Raw genomic sequence first — 26,912 nt, forward strand, 5'->3', positions numbered from 1 at the left:
GAGATTTTAAACAAGAGAGAACATGCCCTATTTCTTTACAAAGCATCGACTGATACACTTTCCATACAACCTTCCTTCTATTTTTTTGGTCTCCTTCACATTTGATATTCTCTCCGGCCCCTTATCCACCTCTCAAGTTATTTGCTGCAGTCAATATCCATCTTCCCAGCAAGCACAGAGTGTTGGAGAAAAGTTCCTCTTGCAGATCAAATGGTCGGAAATCAAGATGCTTCCTCAGCATGTTCCCTGGCTTGTGACTTTGAAGGAGATTGGCCCTCTCACTGTGCTCACAGGAGCCCCTCAGTCTCTGAAAACAACAAAAACTTGGTTTGATTGCATCCAATACTGTGACAATAAAGCAGGTTGGCTGAATGTAAGCCAGGCTCAGTTTAGTTATGTAAGAGGACAAGAGGAGTGTTGCAGCATCGTCCCCTCTCACTTCCTCTTCCTGCTGTGCTTGTCTGTCTCAATAAACTGCCTTGCACTGCTTCCAAAAAGTCTCTCACTTGTCTCTTCCCCTTGTCTTACTCTTTCACAAACAAGAAGCTGCGTCTCTGTGTCTGTCCTGCTTTGTATTAGTCTCTGAGAGTTTTCCAGTGTCTTGTCTACAGAAGAAAAAGCCTCTGTTGAAAATAGAAATTGTGCTCTCTTTGATGCAGTAGCTGTTTGTTTGCAGCAGACTCTCTGGAACGTTAATGAACAGCACTCTCCAAGGAAACATGTGAGAGCAACAGGGTTCCTAAGTATTGATTGAGATGACTTTGTCTGGCCTCTATCAGCGCTGTGTTTACTGAAAAGCCACCTATTTGCAGAGCAGCCTTTAAAAACAAAACGTGGACTGAAATGTATGGAGTTAAACTGTCTTTCTGTTTTTCTCTGGCTGCATTGAATCCATCCATAGCCCCCTCTTCAACTGGTCTTTTGTACTTAAGTGGCCTGAGTGTTTTGGTGTGGCTGTTTCCGTATTTGTTTATCCATTTCTACAAGCCCACACATTTTTTTGTGTGTATTTCACAGCAATGCACCTTTTCGGCCTCAACTGGCAGCTCCAAGAGTTGGACAACCAGCCGGCGTTTGAAAACGGAGGAGTCGGGAAGACGGGGCCCACTCAGACAAGCATAGTGACAGCTCTGGCTGCTGATGGTGAGGAAATAAAAGTCTGACCTCTGAATAAACAGCTAGCACACATTTATAGTATCAGTGCAAGAGATGTGTTTTTCTTCTGTTTATTTTGGTCAAGGTTATTTTTATTGATTTTTAAAATATTTTTTGCTATCAAGGTTATGTTTTCCTTTTTTGAAATGCCAGTAATAACTTGTACACACTGATGGATTTATAATGGAAAATTTTCTCAACTGTAATTTCTTGACCCTGAGGAGAGGGACTCACTGCAAACTACAAAAACATAAATCACATATAGACAAAAGCATATGGATTTGGGTGAAAAAAGGGGAAATATATGAATGCATCATTTTACAACAGGAACCCAGAGTATTTGACCATCATAAAAATCTTTATCAGTTCACAGTTGAAAAAAGGAAATTAATCATTGCCAAGGCTGCTGCGACAAAATGCTAGGGATATGAAAGGATATGATACTGATACTATGTCAGCGATGCAATGCAGTATATGATACAATATAATACCATGCAATGCAGGATGCAATAAGATGTGATATGATGATATTATAAGATGATAAGATGATACAGTATAATTAATTGTCCCCATGGTAACTTTGTCTTTGACTCCAACACTATACTCTACAGTGCTTATAAAAAGTATTCACTCTTTGGATGTTTTACCTTTTAATTGACATTATAAATCAGTTGTGGTCAATATAATGTGTCTTTTTGAAAAACAAAAAAACAAAAAGATATTTAATACCAATGTCAAAATAGAATTTAAAAATGAATTTCAGTTTAATAAAAATGTATAATGTAAAAAAAGTGACTGCATAAATATTCACCACCTTTAAGTCAGTATTTAGTAGATGCACTTTTGTTATCATAACAGAGATTTGAGCCAGAAAACAGACCTTGTCTCTTCTCTGGCACAAAGCCAGGTAGCTGCAGCTCATAAGGTCAACATTCAGATTGTAAGATTTTTTTTAAATCTGAGAGGATCACCTCATTTTTCATGATTTTGAAGCTTAATTTTTTAAACTTAGAGATGTTTTTTTTGACTGAAATTGTATTTAGGTGTTCATAACACAGTCCCCTGTCATATAACAAACCTAAATATGGATTCATTTTCACTTTACAGGGTCTTCAATGAGTTTTCTTCAACAGAGGCTTTCTCTTTGCAACTTGCTCTCTTTTCTTTGACTGGTGAAGAACCAGGGAAACAGCTGTTGTATGCAGAGTCTGTCCCATCTCAACTGCTGAAGCTTGTAACTCTTGCAGAGTAGTCATAGGTGTCTTTGTAGTCTCCTTCTTGCACAGTCCCTCAGTCTGTGAGGACAGCCTGGTCCAGGCAGATTTACACATGTGCCATATTTAGGGATGGGTACCTTTCACATTTTAACCGGTAATGTACCGATTCCACAGTACCCATTTTCGGTACTTTTGTGTGTGTGTTAGCCCGCTCCTCACTCATCAATCAGTCATGAGGCCCTTAAGTTGGAGAGATGGAGAGCAACTTTTAGGAAGCACTCACAGTAGGCAATCAGTACCGTGCCTTAATTGAGTCTCTGTTAGGTGGCTGAGAGAACAAGCATATGCCTTTATCTGGTGTATTTCCATAGTTGATATCCACATAATAAACAAACAAATCCCAGTGTTTAAAGTGAGAGAGAGAGGGAGGGCACGTGCGAGTGAGCAGGAAGCAGCGGGAGTTGGTCAGAATCATCAATCACACCACTTCCTCAGATTAAAGTGTTACCATTTTAAGCCTTGTGTTTCCCATCACAAATATTGCAGCGCAATCTGCATCGTATTTTGAAAAGTGGAACCATACCTTCCAGATAACCTTCCTACCAGACCTCTTCTTATCAACCATGCTTGCTTTGTTGATTCAGTAAGCTGCTACTGACATCATTACTCTTTTGTGTGCAAAGCTGCATTGGCACTTATAAAAGTACCAAATTTGGTATCCCTCACCATATTCCTTCCATTTCTTGATGATGGGTTTAACTGAACTCCAGAGGATGTTCAGTGCCTTGGAGTGTCTTTTTATATCCAGCTCCTGACTTATACTTTACAATAAACTTCCTCTGAGTTGCTTGGAGTGTTCTTTTGTCTTCATGGTGTAATGGTAGCTAGGAATAGTGATAGGCCAGTGACTGGACCTTCCAGACACAGGTGTCTTTATACTACAATCACTTGAGACACATTCACTGGACTCGGGTTATCCCCATTTCACTTTACAATAAACTTCCTCTGAGTTGCTTGGAGTGTTCTTTTGTCTTCATGGTGTAATGGTAGCTAGGAATAGTGATAGGCCAGTGACTGGACCTTCCAGACACAGGTGTCTTTATACTACAATCACTTGAGACACATTCACTGGACTCGGGTTATCCCCATTTCACTGAATGTGTAACTACTGGCACCAATTGGCTGGACCTCTGTTGAATTAGGCCAGTCAAATTGTATTGACCATAACTGATTCATAAAATCAATAAAAAGGTTAACACATCCAAAGGGGTGAATACCTATGGATATTTAAAATATGCCATCATGAAACCATCTTCAGCGTGAACAGTTTCAGCAGCTTGTCAGGCTTTGACACAATATGATATGATATTATTCAGTTTTATTTTACAGTACGATATGATATGATGCAATACCATACAATACGAGATGAGATGATGAGATGCAATATGGTATGATACAGTTTCTTGCCCTCTTTCAGCATTTTCATTTGCTCCAAATGCACTACAAATTTTAGCTTCCTTTACAATAGAGTTTATGGAAAATCTCAGAACACTAAGAATCATTGGCAAGATTTAAAAATTACAACAATGGTAATATCATGATTCAATGTTGTGCTAATGCATTATAGTGCTTTAGAGCATGAAAAAGATTGTTTATAGTTGAATAGTCTGGTATTGTCATGGCATCTTTTTATATTATGCTGTTGACGGCTCTTAACGACACATCAAGAACTCAAAGGGTCGTTCAGTTTTCTTGGGGAAGATAATAATTCAATTGGGTCCAATGCCATGCCATACCATATCATACCATTCACTTCATTTTCCCCATGGAAAAAAAATTCTTTGAATTCACACATGTAATTTCCCTGAGAGTGAAATCAACAATTATTGGAATGATTAAAGCAAAGAATAAGCTAAACTTTAAACAGTGAGGAACATACTTATGAAACTAAGACCAACATAAAGTGTGTAACACTCATTCATATTGTACAAGATTTGTAAAGCCCCAAAAGCCAATCCAAATGTGTTAACAAATCAAACTGATCACCTACAACACAACAAGAATGTATTAGTTTTGTAGCCTAAGAAATATATTGAAGTTTTAAACCTGTTAGACCCATCCATATATCCCTAATAAATAAAATATATAATAAAAATATATAATATATATAAAAATATTATCCCCATAAAAAGTGTAAAACAACTGATTCTGTGCTTTCCAATGACTACAAAGTTCATTTTTCATTTCCTGCAAATAGAGAATGTATTAGGTTTGAAGTAGGCAAGTGATATTTTTTATGTATGGTGTTTATTAGGTTTGATAGATTACTACAGATTGCAAAAGCAACAGATCTGTATAAATGTATGGTTCATTATGCTGGGGGTGTCCTCATACAGATCTAGATGGGGAGTAAATGTTGTGACCACTTCTTGTCAGCTATTGAGGGATTAGCAAGACTAGCACAGGAAAACATGAAACCTGACACTCCAAGAAGCTGTAGAGGAGAGATACTCTCGACTGGTCAGAAGTGAATACATAAGGCTGCTGCTAATTAACTTACTTTTAAAAAAAGGTTAAAGGATCTTTAAGCACTTAAATGCAAATTAATGAAAGGAGTTAAAGGGTAAAATGACGATTAAGAAAGACAAATTGCCACAGCCCACATTTGGCCTTAGGAATGACAGAGTGAAATATTTGCCACTCGATGCCCAGTCAGCCTTTGGAGTTTATTGGGATCTTTCACCTCTTGCATATTAATTAACTTTCTCCAGACGGCTTTGTGCTGCCTAATCATAATCTTGGACCATTGTGTATTCAACAACAAGCAAGAAGGTGATCTGGGCTCACCTTTACAGCAAAAGCCACCAATTTAATCTCTAGGCTGGCCCAGGTATTTAGAATGCATGGCCATGAAAGCATTAATTGAGTTGAGCGGGGCAGGCAAATGCTCAATTGTTTAAACTCGGCTAGATTTAAATCCTCATAAGTACTGCTAATTAAGATAGCATGAGGCAGGTTTTGGCCTGTTTAAAGGCAATCAATAGGCAGCTATTATTCTCCCTGGAGGTAAACTTGGCTTCCTGTCTTTACTTTGACTGAAGCTTGAAGTGACAGGCAATGGCCTCATTACACATGCAACACTGAGAGGAGAAAATAATAGAGGCCTGGCACAAACAGGTACACTCATTGCCTCTGTATACACAGGTGCACACACTTAGACACTTATGAAATGGTGGAGCAAAGGTTGAGTTGTTGTTATGTAGTGGGACAAGTCTGCATCATCCACCTGGTACGTAAAAGTCATTGGCACGGTGAATTATAAGAGCAATGCTGTGTTAACTTGAAGAGAGCTTTAGACAGCAAGCCTTTACTGATTCTTCCTCTTAACAGTGAAATCTTCTCATGAAAAATCTTGTATTTCAGGGTTCTGTTTTTTATACAAGCATGAGTCACATTTAAATCGACCATCTCTTCATCCTTTGGCAAGTAAGGACAAAGTTTAAGGACATGATTTGTAAAACTGTTTTGATTTGCTGTTATTTCTCAGGTAAGGGAGTGCTCACTATATCTGACAGACTCCATTTAAACCTTATCTTAGATGAAGCCTTTCTCTATGAGTCACAGAGAACAGAGGGAAGATGGAAGAAGAAAGGCAGTAAGTGTCCTAAAAAAGGGGCAACTATATCTGGTCTTTTTTGGGGGGAGTGCAATGCATTATGGACTTAAGGGAAACATTACATCTAATCTTGTCTGGCTTAGTCATCCCTCATTTGACTATATGACTATCTCATTATTTGGCCCCAGCTTGAGAAGTGAATGAGCAGATATATCCGGCATTTTCTGATATCTAAAGATCAAAGACTTGCACAAAATCCAAGATTGTATTTGAGATGTGAGTGTGGAGGTTTCAGTTGAAAGGCTTTGTCATGACTGATTCATGCTGTATCACCTTCACAGAGCTGTTGTGATTCTGTTACACCTTACATAATCTGGGTGGGGGTGTGTTTCTGTCTTCTAGGTAGGACAAGCGTGCTCAATCAGGAAAACAACTCTATCGATACTGGACAGGTGGACATAGGGAAGAAGGTGGGTCAGAGCGTCCCACCAGGAGTGTTCTGGCGCTCTCAGCTAAACATGGAACAACCTCGCTTTATAAAGTTTAACATCTCGGTACAGAAGAATGCACTGATTGGAGTTTATGGACGGAAGGGCCTTGCACCATCTCACACTCAGGTAAAGTTCTCTTTAATGTTTATAAATGTCAAGATAGAATATACTATGGCTATAATATTTTATTTCTTGAGTAATGATTCTGTAACCATCAGGAGAAAGGGTTGCACTTTTTTTCCTTACAAATAAAAAATATATATATTTTTTTTTAACATGGCCTTTCTTGGTCTGATGTGATCAATAGCTTACTCCTGTTACCTAAAGGAGTAAGCGCACTTAAAGGACTTGATTGCAAAATTGGGCCTCATTCACCAACCATTCTTAAGAAGAAATGCTTTTAAAACCCTCTTGCACAGGTTTTTAGAGGATTCTGACATTCATCAAACTTTCCTCATCTGTGACTTGTTCTTAGTTAAGAACAAAATCTAAGAACACACTGGAGCAGAACACTCTCAGACTGGCAGTGTAAGACTGCATCTTGACATGCCTTGATTGTTGTTCGCATGTTAACAAGTCAGGGCTTTCAGACTGCCTGCATGGACATCGCATCTCACACATCTGATACACACGTCTCACATGTGAAGAATCTAGAAAATTATGACTTGCCTATTGCTTTCTGCGCGCCGCATGCTCAGTGGCCAAAATAGACGGAAAAATGATGAGTTGTAGGAAAATACATGTCCACATCATTAGAATATGTTTGCAGTCTGATTCTTTGCAATCTGCCGGAGTGGACATGTGCAGCAGTTTCAAGCAGCAAACACACTGCCAGTCTGAAACAGCGGTTATATAACATTTGAGTGCTGATGTGAGGGGATAAAATATATCATTTTGCACTCATCATCTTTAATTCTGTTTAACTGAAATTTGGTCAATTTCAGATTTTTTTATGATCAGATTATATGCACAAATACATGACTTATGCAAAAATATTTGACTTAAATTTGGTCAACAGGCAGTGTTTGATCTTAACGGCACAATGTTAAATTCTAAATGTAAATTTAGCAAATGTTAAGGAGTTTTTTTTTTATCATTAGACACCTAAAACAATACAAACTTATCTTCACACATGGGTATTTAAATATGCTTAGATAATGTTTGGTCATTTTAGAGTGTCAGGTGCATTCTTCAAGTTGTTGTAATGACCATGAGCACAACATCAAGGTCATCATATGGTGCATAATTGATGGTTAACTCACCCACCAGTTCATACCTTTGTGCTGACATTTAGAAAGACTGTTATGAGGTTGCTAAAGGCTCTGAGAATATGATACAATGAGAAATGAGAATATTTTTACTCTGACCAATATTTCAAATAGATGCTTTACATGATCTCTATTTTGTATTCCCTGCCCTACATCCACGATGTTTAATTAGGAATTAGGTCAAACAATTCATATCAAAACCTGATATTTTTCATTCTATTTTTCCATGCAGATGCTGTAATCTAAAATAAATTCATCACATCTGTAAAAGGGATGTTTGATGAGATGCATGCTAATCCACAGATTAGAGATGCTGTATAATTAGTTGAACATCTATACATAACAGAATTTGCCCTGTTGAAAGACATTTTGGCTCATCAGTAAATTTTGGTGGATGTACTCATGACATTAATTGATGTGCATCTGTTGTGTTGCATCATTTTATTGCTGGATAGTTTACCTAAACTGCCAATTTAAAGAGGATGTTTTTTATTAGGTAGAAGAAGAGGTCACCTGTTTGAAAAACTCTAATTCTTATGGTCAAATGTGAACGAAAATGTCAGCAGTGTGTTAGTCTTACACCATCTCTGAGAAAGATCAGTGACATGCTGTTTGTTAGACACATTTCAGTGACATTTTAAGAGAAGGTACAACTAAAAAACAAAAAATATGTCTACTTTCTTGTTTTCAAAACATACACTGACGTGGATAAGGTGAGAAGTGAATTTTCAAACAGAATCTGTTCTGATTAGGCAGGATCAGCAGGTGAATCTGAGTCCATCAGGAAGGTATGACTAGTCAGAGACTTCAGACACTGTAACATTATAAGCCACACAGAAAAGATTCCCATTACTTTGTATTGCATTAACCTTAATAATAGCAATATGAATCCCTGAATATCTTATGATTTGATTCAGATTTGGGGGTCATGATTCAATTCAATTCTGTCTGTGGGACAAACATGCGTAGTTAGACAAAAGTCAACCCTAACAGGGGAAGACAATCAGCTCAAGTGTTGTCATGGATGCTGACCTGAATGGTCATAATTGGCATAAACCACCCCTCTTGATCGTAATGAAATTTCTTTCTGAATGAGCCTAATTGGAAGGTTTTATTCAGAATTAAGTGTTTAAATGAAGCAAAAGCTGATTAGGCATTTATTCAGATTACAAGTGGTCCATGTAAACATAGTTACAGTAACATTTTAACAAGAAAGTCAGAGATGGTGCACAGGGGAAAATACAAGCAGCAAGTTTACTGTGCTTGAACTGTCTGATGTTGACAATGCCCTCAGGATTAAGTTAAGTATTTGAAAAAAAGAAAAATTGAAATTTTTGAATCAACTCAGAATCGTATTTTTTTTTTTTTTTTTTTTTTTTTTTTTCCAGATCTGTTATAACTTGATTTTTCTCTGCACCTTGTGTCTGATTTAGTACCTCGCCTTACAAAGTAATGAGAAAATGAAAGCACTGAGACTGAACCAAAACGTTCATGTTGTGGGCATAATTGTGGCCAGAACAATCAAAAAAAAAAAAAAAAAAAATAAATAAATATATATATATATATATATATATAAGCCCTAAAACAGAAAATGTACATCTTGTGTCCTAAAGCAGCTTGTTGCTAAAAACACTGTTCTTTAATGAAAACAAGAGCAAAAATAAAATGTTACATAGAGCCCTTTATCTACACTCATGAGATTAGCTCTTATTTAAATTCCAGACATCTATGCATTTGCAAATTAAAATGTAGCACTGTAGGTTAATTTCATTTTTCCTCCCAGCTTCAGTTTGTTTTTGTGTGGGCATGAATGCCTTTCACTCCGACTGAACGTCTGCCATTTGCAAATTGAAGTGTTTCCAAAACGTCTGATGTGTCACTTGAATGACATCTCTGGGCATCTGAATGTCCACTGCCAGTCGATGGTGATGGAGCACTCAGACAATGGCCATTTTCCACCACACTTGACTGTGAAAGCTCTTAGCCTCACCTTCTTGACATTCTCTCTTTGTGAAGATGGGCTTCAGTCAAGTGTGGACATTTAGGGCCACCCTTTGATGGAACAAAGTCCGATTCAAGTGACAACAGGTGTGCTGGATTGCACTTTGAAGGTGAAAAAAGAAAGCCCAATGTAATCAAAGACCAAAGGGCACTAATTAACGAGGTACTACCTTAATGTCTCCGGCAATTGTTGTGCAGTCACGAAGGCTTGTCAATACTGGACACTGTCCATTGTGGCAACATCTAAATTATATAGTGTTCAGAGACCAGGGGCATAAATCAATGCATTTACTTAACTGAGCATGAAAGACCCCAATGAGAGTTATTGACGGTTAGTTGTATTCACAGCTTGAAAGACAAGACAACATTTAAGTGAAACACCTGTCTCAAAAATAAACTTCCTGCTTCTTCTATTGAGTGTCTGTCTAGGGGAACAGAAACCAAACAAGTAAAGAAACAAACTTTTCTCAAGTCTTCACTCAGTTGTAATCGAGTTCACTTCAGTTAAAGGTGGAAGAATTAGTAGGCTCTGAGCGTTCCTCCTCCATCCACGGGGCATCCTTTGGTCTCTCCAGTCAGTCTCTTGGCTGTTTTTCTCTGGTATTGTTAGATTGAGATGAGTTTAGGGGGGGTTCACATCGGCTAATCGAGATGTATGCACTTTGCCGGGAGGTTTGGGGCTCATGGGATGAACTGTTTTATTACTTCCCCCTCAAGCCAGCAACACAAAGAAGTCAACTACCTCCAGGTTAATATACCTCCCCGTGGTCCCCTGCTTCACTCAAAGGGGGTTTAAATCAGTGCTGACTCCACCTGCCCCCTGAATTAACCCTCTCTTGTCATGTCATTTGCAAGTCAACGGAAAGGCAGCTATAGAGCTCATGTTTGTTGCATTCCTGAGCCTTAAATCTGGGTTTAATGCATTTTTTGTCCCTTTCTTTCAAGTAACCAAACCTTAGTGTGTTTCTGTAGGCCTGGATGTTTTGAACCAGCCAATTCAAAGCTGCATGCTTTGGCAACCAGGAAGTGAAAAACTCAACAACAGGATGAGGAATACAGGAAAATAACCAGGTTATTGAGTTGGTTTTTTGGCTGAATTGTTAGCCAGCACTTGCCCAAATGGTCAGTTACAACAGAACATTCATTTGGAGTTGTTTTTCTGGCTTTCTGGCTGATAAAAGCAAGTGCAATATTTACTTTTATAATTTGTTTTTGGCTTTTAGCAATATGAAATCACCAGCCAGTACCTTACTTTGTCTGTTTGCCATTTTGGAGCTGTGCAGGTAGAGGACAGGTAGTTTGTTAGATTTCTTGGAAAACAGCTTCATGCTTCTTTTGGAAAGCGGTTAGTGAGGATTGTATGTTGTTTATTGAGTGTGTTTTTTTAGTTGACCATGGTATCAATTCAGTAAGCCTGAAAAGACTGCAGAGAATAAAGTTAGATTTCCTGCTCTCTATCCCCTGCATTGAGGTGGGCAAGGAGCAAGGAAAGAAGGAGGTGACAAGGAATAGGGAGTGTCTAATAGGAAGATTTCCTTGACTTTCTTTCACTCTTCTCACTCAGCATAGCCTGCTGGCTTGCTTTACAAGGTGGAGTTAGTTAGTATCCATTTGTATCCGTTTGTCTGCATTGAAAATAAAAGGACTAGATATCATATAACTTGAAAGGGGATCTTGAAATTCACAGGGTAGAGAATTTTACATTTCATGGATGCAGTGTAGACAGTAAGATACGACACTATGCATTGCAATGCAGTATCTTATGCTTGCATGCAGTAGGACACTGTGCAATTCTAGGAAATTCAGCTAATTCTGAAGGAATTAGTGTTATAGGCTCAGGACATCTGACCAGCTGCTGTGATTTGATTAAGTTTTGTGTCATTGATGCGTGTGCACACATTCTTCCAGCTGCTGTTTTCAATTGCATTGCATCCATGTGTGTATATCTAGGGTTGCTTGATATTACTGGCAAAATGGTGGTATCAGTGGATATTAACTTGAAAAGTTAATCATCAGCAGCGTCGGAGGTAATGCGTTACAAAGTAATCCATTAGAGTACTTAGATTACTTTTTTGTTGTGATGAGTATTTAAATGCGTCGGTTTTACAATTCAGGTAATAAGGATCTGCACTGTTTGTCCTTCTTTCTTTCCTGTATGCACATTGGCCCGTAGTGGTGTGCTAGCATAAGGTAAACACTGTGTCAGTATGTGCCAACTTATTAAGCTAGTTAGAGAACAGCATCACACTGTGGGATTGTCCCTTTTATGTTGGATTTTGGGATAAACGGGACAAGAAGATCAGCATCATGGTGAAATGGAAGTGTACAAGCTCCTGTTTTGTTTCCAATGAGTCAGCTGTACAGCTGTTCCAATTACACATGGTTATTACACACAGGGTTTGTTTGATTCTGTGTAACTCTGGGCCATAAATTAGGCATTACAATGAGAGTAGAGTCTACACATTCAAAGGCAGACATTCGGACGTTATAAGTTCTTTTTACAACTGACGAGCAGAACATTTTATCAGTAGGTAACGCTGTAATATAACAACGACTTACTTTCAAAAGTAATGCTACCTAACACTGATCATCAGTAATTGACATCATGAGAATTTCTGTCATATATTACAGCTGTTATCTCAGTCGTTTAGATCTACAGGATGTATTGATGTACAATAATGTGTCAATGTAAGGTGAAGCCTGAAGTTCTCAGAGATTTAACCTTCTGTCCTTATTAAATCTGATATACAACTAGTTTAATTCTTTGCTCTAAAGAAGATTTGTTTTTATTTCACAACTTTGTCTCAACAAACCACCCTGAAGAAATCACTGGAGAAATCATGTGTTCTTTACATTTAGCAAAGATGTGCATATGTCAATATCGAAATCGCCTAAAATAAGTTCAGTGATATCCACATACCTGATATTGTCACTAGTCCAATATTGTGCATCCCTATGAATTACCAGCCTTTTTCCAAATTCTACAAATTGTATTCTTAAGAAATTGTGATCATGACGCTTTAAAAATATAATGAACTTACTTTTTGTTACATTCATTCAATATAATAGATTAGATTAGATTAGATAAGACAGATACTTGATTGATCTTAAAGGAAATTCAAGTTTTAGCTTTTCCATTACGTTATTATATATAATGACTTTCTTTTTAAAAATTCATTTTTCTATCAAGTTTTTGTGTCTTTACTGCCCTTTTTCAGATTTTTCCAGTTGTTTTAAAACAGCTGCTTTTTCTCACCTGAAGTTAAATCTCTCACCCTTAAACCCTTTTTAGTCATTAGGCTCGTAAAAATGATCATGAAGATGTAGTTTATTTCTTTTATTGCTGTTTATTGAATTCATAGTGGTGAGTCTTATTAAATCGTGTCTTCTCAGTCAAGCCCCCTTGTTAAGCACTTTGTACTGCAATTAGATTAGTTTGAAGGGTGTTTTATAGTACATAAAGTTTGATTGATTGATTAATTACTCGGTGCATTCTTAAGGTTACGCAAAAATAAACGAGTAAAGTTCATCCCATACCTCCTTTTAAATATTTACTGTCATTTCTGTGTGGAATATTGCCATTGGTATTGTCATTTGGATTCCGTTTTTTATATTTTGTTTTGGTTTATTTTAGAAGTCATTTTTCTCATTTATTTTTTACAACATGATGGAAATGAAGATATAAATTTATAGATCAATAAATGAATCTGTTTCTGGCAATGTTGATAATAGTTTATAATGGTTTAAAGAGCCCTGCCTCTGAAGGAAACACACATTTTGGATTTGTTTTTACCATATTTTCCCTTGAAACTCATTTAAACTGCTTTGTCTTTTTTTTTTTTTTTTTTTAAATCATTGTTTTAATTTTGTTCCAGCCATTTAAATTATTTTCTCATAATTAAAAAATATGAGTCAACCCCTCTGTTTATCAGCTAGAAATCAACGGCTTAACAGTTCATCGAAGCTCTCCAAAAATAGCCTCATCATTAGCTTTAAATCCAGGCCCGAACAAACCCTGTCTCTGATGCCAGTCTGTATGCATCACACTGATAAGCAGCCCACAGACGCATTCCCACCCTGAGTTTTCACTATATGCTCAGTACATCTGTGTTGCAACCGACTGCTTTAGCCAGGGGATCTGTCTGCATCTGCTGTGCTCCTCTGCAGCCTGTACCCTGCTCCAGGTTTGCTGCCATGTGGTGTTGTTCACGCTGTTTTCTGCTGCAGTCTCTGCTCTGTAGCCTACAGCTTCAGTCAGAAGCAGGCTCAGGTATAGAGCAGGTGCGCTGAGAGCAGATGCAACGCTTCGCTCGTTTCTTTTGGCAGGGACGACTCGATACTCCTTGTTTACCCTCTTAAATCAATGTTTGTTTGAAAAATATGTAGAGACTGCTGCTCTGCATTCCCATCTTATAGGAAAAAACATAAGCCGCTGGAGTGTTCCCTTTTACATTACCATTAATATACAATATGCTGTGAATTTACTCTTTTAGATGCTGTAGATTTTTCCAGAAATTTTCCAATAGTATCGGTCTTTTCTTGTTGCCAGTAATTAAGATGTATTACAAGGATAGAGAATTTAGGATCTATCCTTTTTGTGTAAAAACAATATGTTACAAGTCAGCTATTAGAAACAGTGTTTAAATTAAGTGCACCACTGATGCATCCTTCCTTCCATTTTCTACACTGCTTATCCTGTTCGGGGGCCAGGGGCCAATCCCAGCTGAACTTGTTGATAGTAGGAAAATGTTTGTCAACGATGAGATGAGACTGGTTCATATCCAGAAGTTTTATTTGATTAGTGCATTAATTCATTCATACATGTGGGCCTGGTGTGAACAGCCATTGTGAAGTTCAGCAAGAGGTTTTCTTTTGGATTGAGGTCTGGGCTTTGACACTGCTACTGCCATTGTCTCGCTGGAATAAACATTTTCTCCCAAGCCATAGTTCTCTTGCATAAGATTGTACTCCAATCTTATTCATTCAGTCCTCCAATTTTGCCACATTATTTTTACAGTCTACTTTTACAAGCCTTCCACAGCTGGCTCCTGAGAAGCATCCCCACAGCATGATGGCTAACGTGCTTCACAGTGGAGATGGTGTGGTTGGGGTGATGTGCAGTGTTTGGTGTCCACCAAACATAGTGTCTTGTCTGATGGAAATAAAGCAACATTTTTGTCATCAGACCAAACAACTTTCTTCCACATGACTATGCCATTTAGTGAACTCTAGTCCAGATTAAATCTTAGTTTTCTTCAACAGTGACTTTCTCTTTGCCACTCACCCATAAAGTTTTGAGTGGTGAAGAACCCGGACAACAGTTGTTGTATGCAGAGTCTCCCTCTCAGCTGCTTAAGCTTCTCACTCCTTCAGAGCAGTCCTAGGTGGCCTCTCTCACTAGTCTCCCTCTTGCACAGTCACTTAGTTTGTGAGGACTGCTTGATTTAGACAGATTTACACATATGACATAGTTCTGTAATATCTTCACAGATGATTTAACTGAACTCGGGGAGATGTTCAGACCATTGGAATTTTTTTGGTATCCATCCCCTGACTTAAACTGTTTAATAATCTTTTTCTTGAGTGGCTAGGAGTGTTCTTTCGTCATCATGCTGTAATGGTAGCCAGGAATACTGATTAACCAGTGCTTTGATCTTCCCGACGCAGGTGTCTTTACACTAAAATCAATCGAGACACATTCACTGCACTTAAATGATCCCCATTCAGTAATTGTGAGACTCTGTTGAATTAGGCTGAGTTAGGTCAGTCACTTTAAAGGGGGTGAATATTTATGGAGACACTTTACCATACATTTTTTAAGTTAATTGACATTACTTTGTAGAAATCAGTTTCATATATTTTGTAATTTTTTTTAAAGCCACATCATATGGGCCATGATTAATTTATAAAACCAGTTAAAGGGTAAAACATCCAAGGGGTGAAAACTTTTTCAAGGAACTGTATGCAGTGAACATTGAATGTCATCTTGTGTCCTATTCTACCCAATACGACAGTATACTGAAATAGGCACTAGCTGCTCTGTGAGAAAAACTAGTGCCTTATTAGCATCACATTCAAGTTGGCATGCAGCCATATTCACTGTTACAGCTCTTTCTGCTCTAAAATTCCTTTGTAAATAGCTTTGCTCTTTCTAAGCACAGACCCAGTGTTTCCCAGAGGGTTTTATCAGACTATGGTTGGGGGACACTGAACTTACCAGGGGGTTGGCATGCTCCCCAAGGAGAAAAATGTGTAGATTTTTAAGTTAAATGCATCAATCTGGTGCACTTTAAGAGGCTTAATCTATGAGAGCTTTGTTCTTGTTGGATGTTCCAGCTCAGGTTGCCAAACTTGCTGAAGTTACTGCTGTCCTAGATTTGAAAGGGGGATTGTTAATTTTCATTGAAACTCTTTATTGATCTGAATCCTTCTTGATACCACTATTGATTCTAAAAAGACAAAATAACACTACATTTTTAACTGCATCCTATTCTCATTTTTTTCTTCAAGACAGTTAAAAGTAACACCTTTTGTTTTGATGCCTAATGCTGATGTGCAGCTCCTGTTCCACCATGCAAGAATGGATGGAAGTTTTTACACCAGTTATAATATACAATAACATAACACCACAGAACCCTTGAGCCTTGAATGCTGTACCATAGTAGCTGCATGTTTTTCATTTTCAGGTAAAATAGAGCCAGGTCCTTACAGAACAGGGTTTCAACCTGCATCCCAAGTGCTGCAGTGGTAATTATAGAATTGTTTTCTTTTGTGAAGCTCTTTGTGAAGTTTTTGTGGGGTGGTCAGTGGACTAGACTGACTAACTGGGGTTGACAGATGCTTTGCTGTGGCAATCGCAACACTGTAGAAAAAGATCATCATATTATGAACAGCGTAAAAACACATTCAGTGTGTTATAAAAATGTAATTTTAGCAGGCAAATTAGTCTAAAGCAGGACAGACTAGACTGTGAGGGGCAGCAGCAGTCTGGGTAATTAACAGGAATCACTCATGAAATGGTTCCTTCATAAGAGATAAGTGCGAGATAAAGGAACATGAAATTGTATCTATCTGTCTGTCTGTCTGTCTGTCTGTCTATCTATAAATAAATATATATAAATAAATATATATATATATGTTCAGGAATGCAAGTAAATAGCTATAATTTGACATATTGATCAAGAAATAATAATGTGCTTTACTATTTTTCAGTTTTTTTGTAAATCAGTAAATTTAAAAATTTGTGGATAACTATAATAATTATATTTCAGCATTAAATATATCATTTTGGTTGAAGAGCTTCTACATATTGGTGTATTAACCATTACAGAAACATAAAAAATTATTTTGGTAATTACCAATGCTGTTAATTTATGGCAGCTGTGGCATAAACTTTACTTTGGTTAGGGTTAGGGTGGTCTAATAAATTTGCTAAGCATTATATATATATATATATATATATATATATATATATATATATATATATATATATATATATATATAAATATAAATAAGAGGCAGGCTATAACCTAGACTGATTACTAGTCAACACCACTGATGTAGTGGGATAAGATTTTAAAAATAGTTGGAGGTAGCATCACATACATACACAGCTCCACTGTCAGTGCACATCTCTGAATTTTAAGTGTCTGCACCCAGAGAGCACATGATCAATGTTGATCTACCTGATTATTGAAATAACATCGGCAGACTCCCTTTAAGTCCATTCCCATCACAGATAACAATTTGTATTTTTGGAATATTTTTGAGTATTTGCCCCAGAGCCGTATCGCCTCAATCAGTATACAAACAACTCTGCACACAACATCTATCAACTCCAAATAACTGTCACTGAAAAATCAACATTTATTAAACTGCAATATTTGTTGTGCACACAGACCTACACTGCTTTTGTGTGCCATTATGACTTTGAGGAGTTGCTCTCAGAGTGTTTGAGAAAACCACCAAAGGAGCTGCATACAAAGCATCAAATACATGAAAAATAAACTCTTTGAACCCTCTCCTCTCTACTGCCTGGTTTCATTAAAATAGCATTAAAATAGCAGATATCTGCACCTCTTTGAATCTGCTCTGTTTGTGTTTTTTTTACAGTATGATTTTGTGGAATTACTGGATGGCAGCCGCCTCATCGCCAAAGAGCATCGCACTCAGAGTGAGCCGAGTGAGACAAGAGCCCGCCTGGATCACTCGGTCACAGTCCATCAGGCCGGATTCATCCAGTACCTGGATTTGGGTGTATGGCACCTGGCATTCTATAATGATGGACGTAGTGCGGAGGCGGTGTCCTACAACACCATCATCCAGGGTACGAGGACACGCATCTGCTGCTGATGAGAGTGATTGGAATGATGTGTAATGACATGTTTGGAGATTTTAATTTACTTAAACAGCTGCGCCTGCAGAAACAAACTGTTAGGTTGTTGGAGTTTTTTACTATCACACAAACAAGCTGAACTTTTGAAACTTAAATCTCAAGTTTTGCTCATATCAACACCAGTAATGGAAATGCTTTCCTTACCACTTAAAATGCAAGTATTTGCCATTGGGGAGGTTCTTTAGTCAATGCACATATCTGATACCTTATTTTATGAGATGAAAAGTTTTCACTGGAAATCATTTTTTCTTTGCAGCCCCTAAAAAAATCACCAACACAACAAGCAGCTTTACTACCGCCAAGAAGGTATCATGGCTACTGCAGTATCCTCTAATTTGAAACAGCAAAAAAAAAAAAAAAAACAGCTCTGAGTTTTTTTAGGATTTAAAGAAGTGACAAGCAAGTAATGCTCCATTTCCACAGCTGCCTGTAATGGTGTGTTTTTAGCAGCTATGCTTGAATTTTAGGTTGCTTAGTTAAATTCGGTGGACCTGGTTATAAAATGGTAAAACATACTAAATAAACCCTCTGAAGGTAACAAAATCTGTCTCTAAAATGCTTGTAAACAAAATAAAACAAGATTGAAATATAAAGTAAAATCTTTACCATATAGAATCATGATTGAGGTAGGTAGGTAGGTAGGTAGGTGGGTGGGTAGGTGAGCAGGTGGGTAGGTATGTAGGTAGGTAGGTAGGTATCATTGTAAATCAAATCTAATTAAGTTTTTTTGTGCAGCAGTCCTCCCACTGGAGCAATGAATTGCACATATGTACCTCTACACCATGAATCAAGGATATCTTTACTTTCCCTGAGGAGCAGCTTGCTTTGTTGCCGGCAGTGTCACATAAACATCACTCAAATGAAAATGAAAAAAAGGTGTAATAACTGTTATATTTCATGCCTGTAACTCTGTTAATTGTGCTGCTGCCTGTCTTGGCCAGGAAACTCCTGTAAATGAGATTATTGATCTCAATGAGATTTTCCTGGTTAAATAAAATTAAATAGATGAAAATAAAAAAGCACACTGAAGTAAAGCAAAGGGCCATAAATTCATATAAAAACTAGCACATTGTGCTGTTTTAAAGGCTAATGGAAGTCAGGATAAAAGAGTTTTTATTGTGTTTGTCCCAAAGTTTGACAGAATGTATCTGCAGCCAGATGGAAGCAGCAAAACCTCTTGTTGACGGATGGTTGGGTTCATAAGGAATTGAGTGTGCCTTTTTAATAGTGCTGAATTTAAACACATTAGTAATAATATACAAGAGCCTATCCCAGCTGTCACTGGGCAACAGGCGGGGGACACCCTGGACTGGTCGCCAGTCAGTTGCAGGGCTTGAATGAAAATATTTAAGGTCAAATAAGTGACTGTGTAAATGTTTTCCCTTTTAAGTCAGTATTTAATAGAAGCACCTTTGCACCTTTGGCTCTAGGTTTTGTCTTGCCTCTAGGTTTTGTCTTAAAAGCCTGTAAAATATCAACCCCGTGGTGCACAGTCAAGTTCTAAACATCCTTTTATGCAGGACATCCTGGGCTTTTTGAATATGGTATGCTGCACTAATGTCACTTACATTTTAAAGAGTTATGATACTAGAAAGACAAAAGAAAAAACTACACAGAAGTTAAAACTCAAAGATTTTGATGTTTTACACACAGTTAACAGGATGACTGAGACTTTTTGCACACAAACTTTTTCCCCACATCTCTTTGGCACCAAGAAGTGAAAACAATAATCATTCTGTGACAAAAAAAGTCTTCAAAATATTCACATATTTGCAACATAAAAGTCCTTGCACGTTTTGGAATTGGCTTCTTATGAGTTTTTATTCAATTCTGTTCCTGCCTTCAGTTACAGAGAGGACACATCACAGCCTCTCTGTGTCTTTCTCTATTTTGGCTGTCCAGGCCCTCTCCTCCAGTTTCTGAGTGTATACACATGCGCTTTTGGCAAAGCATGATGTGACGATGGAACAGCCTGCCATTGGTTGTCACAACCCATCACAATGCATTGTGGGAAATTGATATGGTAGCTTAGGCTAAAGCTACAAGCTGAAATTATTGAAAAAGTGAATAGAAATATTTCAGATGTTTAAAAACCCCCGTAAAGTTACCCAAGTTCCAGGCTTGCCAGAAAACAGGTAATGGTATTAGAACTGCAAAACCGAGGGCTATGAAAGAGGAAAAAGGTAGTGGCTACAATTGTTGTTCAAAAGTTATTTAACTATAAATCAAATGCGTCTCTTTTTGCCATATGACATGGTGTCAGTCTTAGAGGGGTTTAAGGTCTTTGCAGTCATTTCTGTGCATGAGTTATGTTTGAAGTAATACAAGGCCTGTCTTGTTTTGAAGCCTGTACCAAATGATGGAAGGGTCATTTCATCGGCTGGAGTAAATAATAGCCAGGGCTGCTATTTAAAGTTTTACAGTATGCCATTTCTCAGTTTTGATAGAACGAAACACCAAATAAAAAATAAGTCTTTGTGAGCTTTGTAATACAAAATGATTGCATAAAGTCAATTTTGCAGGTGTTCTAGTCAGGAAAATAGTACACAACCAGTGTATATTAAAGTTCCCTTATATTGGTAGCTTTAGCCATTTGCAACCTTTCCAAGTTGTCTGTTAATCAACATTTTGAGTTTAATTGCAGAAAAACACTTATATGAAAATGGTATTGCAAGGTAATTAAGGGAGTTTGGATTGCAATTACTTTTTATGCTTTTAGATTAAATTATTGTCGTGCTGCATGCCTTTTTCAGTCAATGGGTTTTGTCATAGGGGAAATTAAGCACACTCCCTCTTCCTTTACAATATAGCATGTGCTCTGCATGTCCCATCAAAACAGCTCTCACTTTGATTTGAGTGAGGAGAAGAGGACCACAGCATGTATTCCAGTTAGTTTGAAAAGCGAGAGAGCTGAAGAATATTCAAAAAGGCAGCTGGTGGTTGACAAGTAACCTTAGATGTATGAAGCCACTTTTGTTGGGCCCGGCATAAAGCAAATCACATGCAGAATTTGTTGCTGCTGCCTCTCAAGGCAACACAAGGAATATATTTAATTACAATCCAGGTACCGAATGGTGTAGATATTTGGGATCTCTGTGATAATAATAATCATGATTAAATTTTTTGCCATAATCTAACAGTCCTACAATGATACTCTGTTTTCTCAAATTTGAGTACAGGAATAGTTATCAAAGAGGTCTAAATGGGTTTATATCAATTTACTTTGAACCAGCTGTAGCAGTGAGATCTATGTTTTCATTTGCTCTGCTTTGTAACATGAGGCCATACACAGCATTGATCCCTCCATCCTAACAACCTCTTCAGTGTTCTGAAGTCTGTGAAATTTCCTTGTGGCTTTTGAGGTTGGAAAACACTCAAGATGAGTTAACTATTTTCTTTCTCTATTTCCTTCGGGAACATGTATCGATCCGCCCTACAAGTACGAAGGTATTGACTAGTGGGGGTCAAAATTGCTTGGATCTGACACAGACTCACTGGACATCCAATACAGGCTCAGAATGATAAAAAAAAAAAAAGAAAAAAAAGAAAAGATTTGCCCTCTTAATGCCCATCAAAATGAGGGGTCCTGGTCTTCTGGGGGTGCCCTTTATGAGCGCTGGTCTGTTGAATGAACACGAGATCTGTCTGCAGGATGTGTCAGATTAACTTCAACTCAGAGAGGATTTGAGCTGTAAACACTCAGGAGATTGCATGGCTTGTGTGGGCATGATCAGTCATTCAAGGGTGGGGGAGTCAGGAGAAAAGGAAAATGTGTCAAGGAAATAGAATTATTTGGTCTAATTTAAAATGCCTGTGTGGCTTTTGCTTAACATGGCTTATACAGGAAGGGTTAGGCTGCAGTACACATGTTATGGAGGCTTAGACCTTAGTGGGACATGGACAAATAGCTGTAAATGTATGCCATGCCTGATACCAGCGCTGCAGATAAGGGATGCTTAGAAAAGCCCAGACTCATGCAGCGAGAAAAAAAAAGATAAGTTAGTATCTGGGTTGTCTGGTAGTATTTCCTTAACTGTACGATTGTCAAATGTTATATTGAGGAGAAATGCCAGATTTGCTCTAATATGACAGTCTGGGTTATTAATAGTCGTAACTGCTCTCTGCTGCTGTACCCACAGACTCCGTCATGGAGTGCACACACAACTGCTACGGGAATGGAGAGTGTGTGGCGGGATCCTGTCACTGCTTCCCAGGATTCATCGGACCGTACTGTTCCAGAGGTAAATCTACAGCTCACATTAATTCTGTTCATTCAGAACACGATTTAAGACACAAATTAAAAAACATCCTTCAATCTCTTGTGGAATCCAGCTTTGCAGATCGTCCTAGGTTTATTTGTCTGGCTTTTGGAGATTTCTGCTGCCACCCCAACTCAATAAAGGTTAACAGATTTTTGTTTATGGTGTGGAAAGAATAGGAAGTAGTCTTTTTGTTCTCAGTTGTATTTGAGTGAAGGCCAAAGTCTGATGAATGAAACGTGTAAAAATCTAGGTATATGAAATCAAGTCATTCTAAAACTTTCACTAAATTTTTGCTTTATCTCTCTATCACTTGACATTACAATGAACCACTGGGTTTAAAGGGATATTGCCATCTTTTTGAAGCAGGGTTGTGTGATGTACTTGTCAATAGTAAGGCTATTAGCCACAGGAGATGTCAGTCTGCTTGACACCTTTATTGAGAAACCTGCCAGAGTGCTGGCATGGAAGCTATGCTATGCATAAAGTGCACTGCTGGCAGAAGAACGCATAGGCGTTACAGCTGTAGAGTAGTGCCTCACAAAGTGGCTTTCTGATAGAAAAGTAAGGGAGCTAAGAATTTTCCCTTTGTAGTGTGCACTTACACAGATATTGTATTTAAGTTTGGTTGTTGTTTATATTACATAGTACAAACTAGGATTGGACAGTATCCAGTTTTTAGTAACCTAACAGTATAAAGCATTACTGCCATGTGCTTCAAAGTCAAATTATGCAAGAAGCAGGTAGGATCCATCACTAATAAATGTGCATTCGCAAGCACAATGAGCAGAGCGCAAAACTGTACTCTGTTTCATTCAGTCCTTTTACGAAATGCTTTGAGTCTCAGGAAAACGTAATAAAATACGATTAGAAAAAAAGGACGTTTATCACAGGGGTGCTGGAATTGATTTATAATTTAGTTGCAACATTGATTTTACTTACCTTGCAAAGCAGATGGATACGCCCGTTTCCTTGTTTTTCACTGGCAAATCCATCTTGCAAAGCTTCCATCTGAACCGTTTGGGCCCGGTTAGAAAGTGACAGGAGCAATCAGCAATGAGGGGCAGTACTTTTAGGCGCAGCAGAGTCGTGACGTAAACAAGTAGCAGCAAGAGCTGGTGCAGTTATGGAGGGAGAGATTAGCATGGATGCTGCTAAAGCACCAGTTTTATCAGAACTTGACAACATTTCTTTGTTAAAAGAAGAACAAAGAACAGCAGTGAGTTGTTTTCTTTTCAAAAACGACAAAAGTCGAGTTCTTACATGTCTATAGTCGCCATGTTTCGTGTTATTCCTCAGTGGCTGAGCACACGCAGCTCGATAGCAGTTACGTCACGTGTTTTGTTGCTCTGATTGGCCTGTAGAGGTGTGACAGACACGTTCATCCAATCACACTCCAAGATTTTATCAAATCCCATGCCTTTTCTCAAACGTTTCCTATTGAAGCTTTCCCAGATGGATGTGTGAAACAAATCCATCTGGTGTATCAGGTTATGATTTTACCGTTTCACAAGTAAACAGAGTTGCATTAGGACAGTTGATCAAATTTGTCTCTTTTTCCCTCTCTGCAAAATGGCACAAAACATCTCTCTGTCCTCTCCCTCTCTCAGAGGTTATGTGGAAATTATTTTTAAAAATAATTTTAGACAGGATCTAGGAAAGTGAAGTAACATTTTGTGTGATTATAAACAGATGAAGATCGGTCATACGTATTATTTATTTTAAAATTGTGCAACAGTGTCACGTTCCACTCAGCCACCAACCTCTTCAGGAAACATAAAAAGTTACAGACTGCTTTAAAACCCAAAATAACCAACAAGTACTGATTAACTTCTTCTACATATCCGTTAAAAGTGGTTAACACAAGTTTAAACCTTTATGTTGCCGCTGCAGTATCCAGCTCGTATGGATAATAAAAATAAACTTCCAGTAATTTTTCATCACTGATTCACCCTCAGAATGAAGTGCTTAAGTTTTTGTAAACTCACTAATTCACCATGGGTCACATTAGTGACCCATGGTGAATGGTGATGCTATTTTACAGTTGGACTTCAGAGTAGACTATAGCTTGGTGCTGTAGTGTGATGCCATCCTGTGATGATAGGGAATCATGTGCAAATAAACAGCAAGTCCTTTTTATTTCAAGTTCATTGTTTAATGAATTAGCCTGAACTGAAGTCATTAACATGAGTTTGTTCTTTGCTTTTATTGAATCTTCACACACAGGCAGTTATGCTACTGCTGGAAACATGCACACAATCTTAAAACACATATTGTAAACATGCACTCATCTTCTTTCTTGATGGTAATTGTAGCACAGTCTGGCTAATTTTAAATACACAGGGATATGGTATTACCGTATTATCACCCAACACTAGTACAATCAGGCCACTCTGCAGTAGGCATGAGCGATATGGACAAAAAAAATTATCACAATATTTTGTTGTATTTATTGTAAAAACGGTATAAGTCACGATAAAAAATAGCACCATTCAACACTACCTTTTCGGCCAGGTAAAATGTATCAGATGGGCTGTTTAATTAATCCAGCTACATATAAATATATATATATATATATATATATATACATCTATATTCATATAAATATATAAATAAATATATTTTAGTAAAAAAACCTATGTTGCTTCTACATTTAAGAGTTTCAAAGAGAAATTTAGTTGGAAATAGTACAAAGAATGTTCCAACTTGGCACATTATTAAAAATATCAGGGTTTTAAAAAAAATTGACCCTAAACTATAAATATTTACGTCACTATTTTACCTCCATGTGGCCCATCCTGGATATGGCCTCTTTTGTCCAGTTTGCCTCTGTCTTTGTCATGTTTAAATCCAAAATGCAGTCTGATATCCTCTTTTATGTCCAGAGGTTCCTTCAGTGGATCAGAGCTGCCAGGCTCCACCATGTTTGTTTTTACAGAGATAAGTCACTTACTGCAAGTCCAAGCTGAAACTCTTGTTGATAAATTAATGAAAATAAAAATAAGTATATTTGATAAATTATTTTCACTAAGGCCAGCCACACTACACATGTTTTTTTAATCTGGAACGATTTTTTAACCGTGGGAGACCACAGACTTCAGGACGATTTCCAAAGATTTTTCATCTTTAATCCTCTGAACGCACACACTACATGACTCAGCCAGACTGTCAGATCACTGGAGACCACACACACCTGCCGACCTGCCTACGGCCTCGCGTGATCACGTGACTTCAGAAAAAAAAAAAAAAACCATGGATGTCTGTCGATAGCGTCTTGCTGTCTCTCCAAAACAGGCTGTCTTGTCATGTTTTACAGGTGAAGCAAAATCATAAATCAAGGGAAGGACTCAGGATGAAGTCATGGCTGAAATTAAGTTAAAGTTGTGTTCATGGTTGTGAGCGGTGAAAGTACGTATGATCTGACTGTGACGCTACCGGTCTGCTCACTCTAATTGGTTTGTGTGGGTACTCCATCAGTGGACTGAATCATAAATATCAAACATGTTTGATATTTACGATTCAGGATTTTGGAGGCTACGACGTGATTTGGATCAGTGAAATAATCATGTTGACACCACACACGTGCAGACTACTCAGACAAATAGTCGTTTGCGACAAGGCTCCCCTCGGGTTACGCCCCCACAATCGCCGGGGGAGGCAAATCTTGCCCCAAATCGGGCTTAAAATTCTGTAGTGTGTGGCCAGCCTAAGTTTGATTAAGTCCATGATGTATAATTACACAGAAGCCTATAGTACTTTAAATGTGGAAGTAATAGTCACATTTTCAGATATAGTGCATACAGTGTGGTGCTTTAATGTTTATCTGTTCCTCCATCATACACTTCTGTCTGTCTGTCTGCTGTCTGTGAGGTGTGTACTATAGATAGACACCTACGCACCTAAAAGACAGAACCCAAAACGCTTATAAAAAGAAACATGCATCATGTTATCCATCATATTATGTACACTGTATGTTGTTGTCAATGTAAATATGTTATGCTTACTTTATGGAAAATCTACATGAGATGCAAGTTTATTACTCATATCTTTCTAAATATTAGGCAAAGCGCTCCATCATTTCCTCGTGTAAACGGTGGGGCCGTGCGTTATTTGCGCGGCTGTGAAACTGAAGAATAGGGGGTCGCACACTGTGCAAATTACCGTTGTCTGCTCCACGTCTGATTTCCTCAACCAAACCATTTCCATATAATGGAGGTAGCTCCTCTTTAACAACAAGCTCCTCCTCTGTTTCAACTCCGCCTTCTGCCATGTTTGTTATGCTTCTGCATTTGAGTTACAAATGTGTCGCAGTTGATAACGTGTGCGCGACGGTTGCTGACACATACCTCATCAACCATAGTTTATCGTTATTATTGGTGAATGCCGTTCTCTCATTGTGCAAAGTTTTTTCATGGTATTAATAAGATATCGCCCATTCCTAGTCTGCAGCAATGAATAGCTTAGCTTTTGTGACAGTAATCTGGCTGGTCTCTCCTTCAAGGGGCACAGC

At 38.0% G+C, this 26,912-nt stretch overlaps 1 protein-coding gene across 9 annotated transcripts in view; it reads left to right on the forward strand.

Moving 5' to 3' along the window:
• The window catches only part of si:dkey-237h12.3 (teneurin-3), a 305,241-nt gene that overhangs the window by 172,613 nt on the left and 105,716 nt on the right, over positions 1–26,912 (forward strand). For all 9 annotated transcript variants that reach the window (XM_041797163.1, XM_041797159.1, XM_041797167.1 and 6 more), the window contains 4 exons: positions 1,018–1,143; positions 6,391–6,605; positions 17,861–18,074; positions 22,283–22,384. In XM_041797163.1, the coding sequence (XP_041653097.1) occupies positions 1,018–1,143; positions 6,391–6,605; positions 17,861–18,074; positions 22,283–22,384 (657 nt within the window). The remainder of the gene's footprint in view (positions 1–1,017; positions 1,144–6,390; positions 6,606–17,860; positions 18,075–22,282; positions 22,385–26,912) is intronic.

This window comes from Cheilinus undulatus, linkage group 10, assembly GCF_018320785.1.
Source record: "Cheilinus undulatus linkage group 10, ASM1832078v1, whole genome shotgun sequence".
NCBI lineage: Eukaryota > Metazoa > Chordata > Actinopteri > Labriformes > Labridae > Cheilinus > Cheilinus undulatus.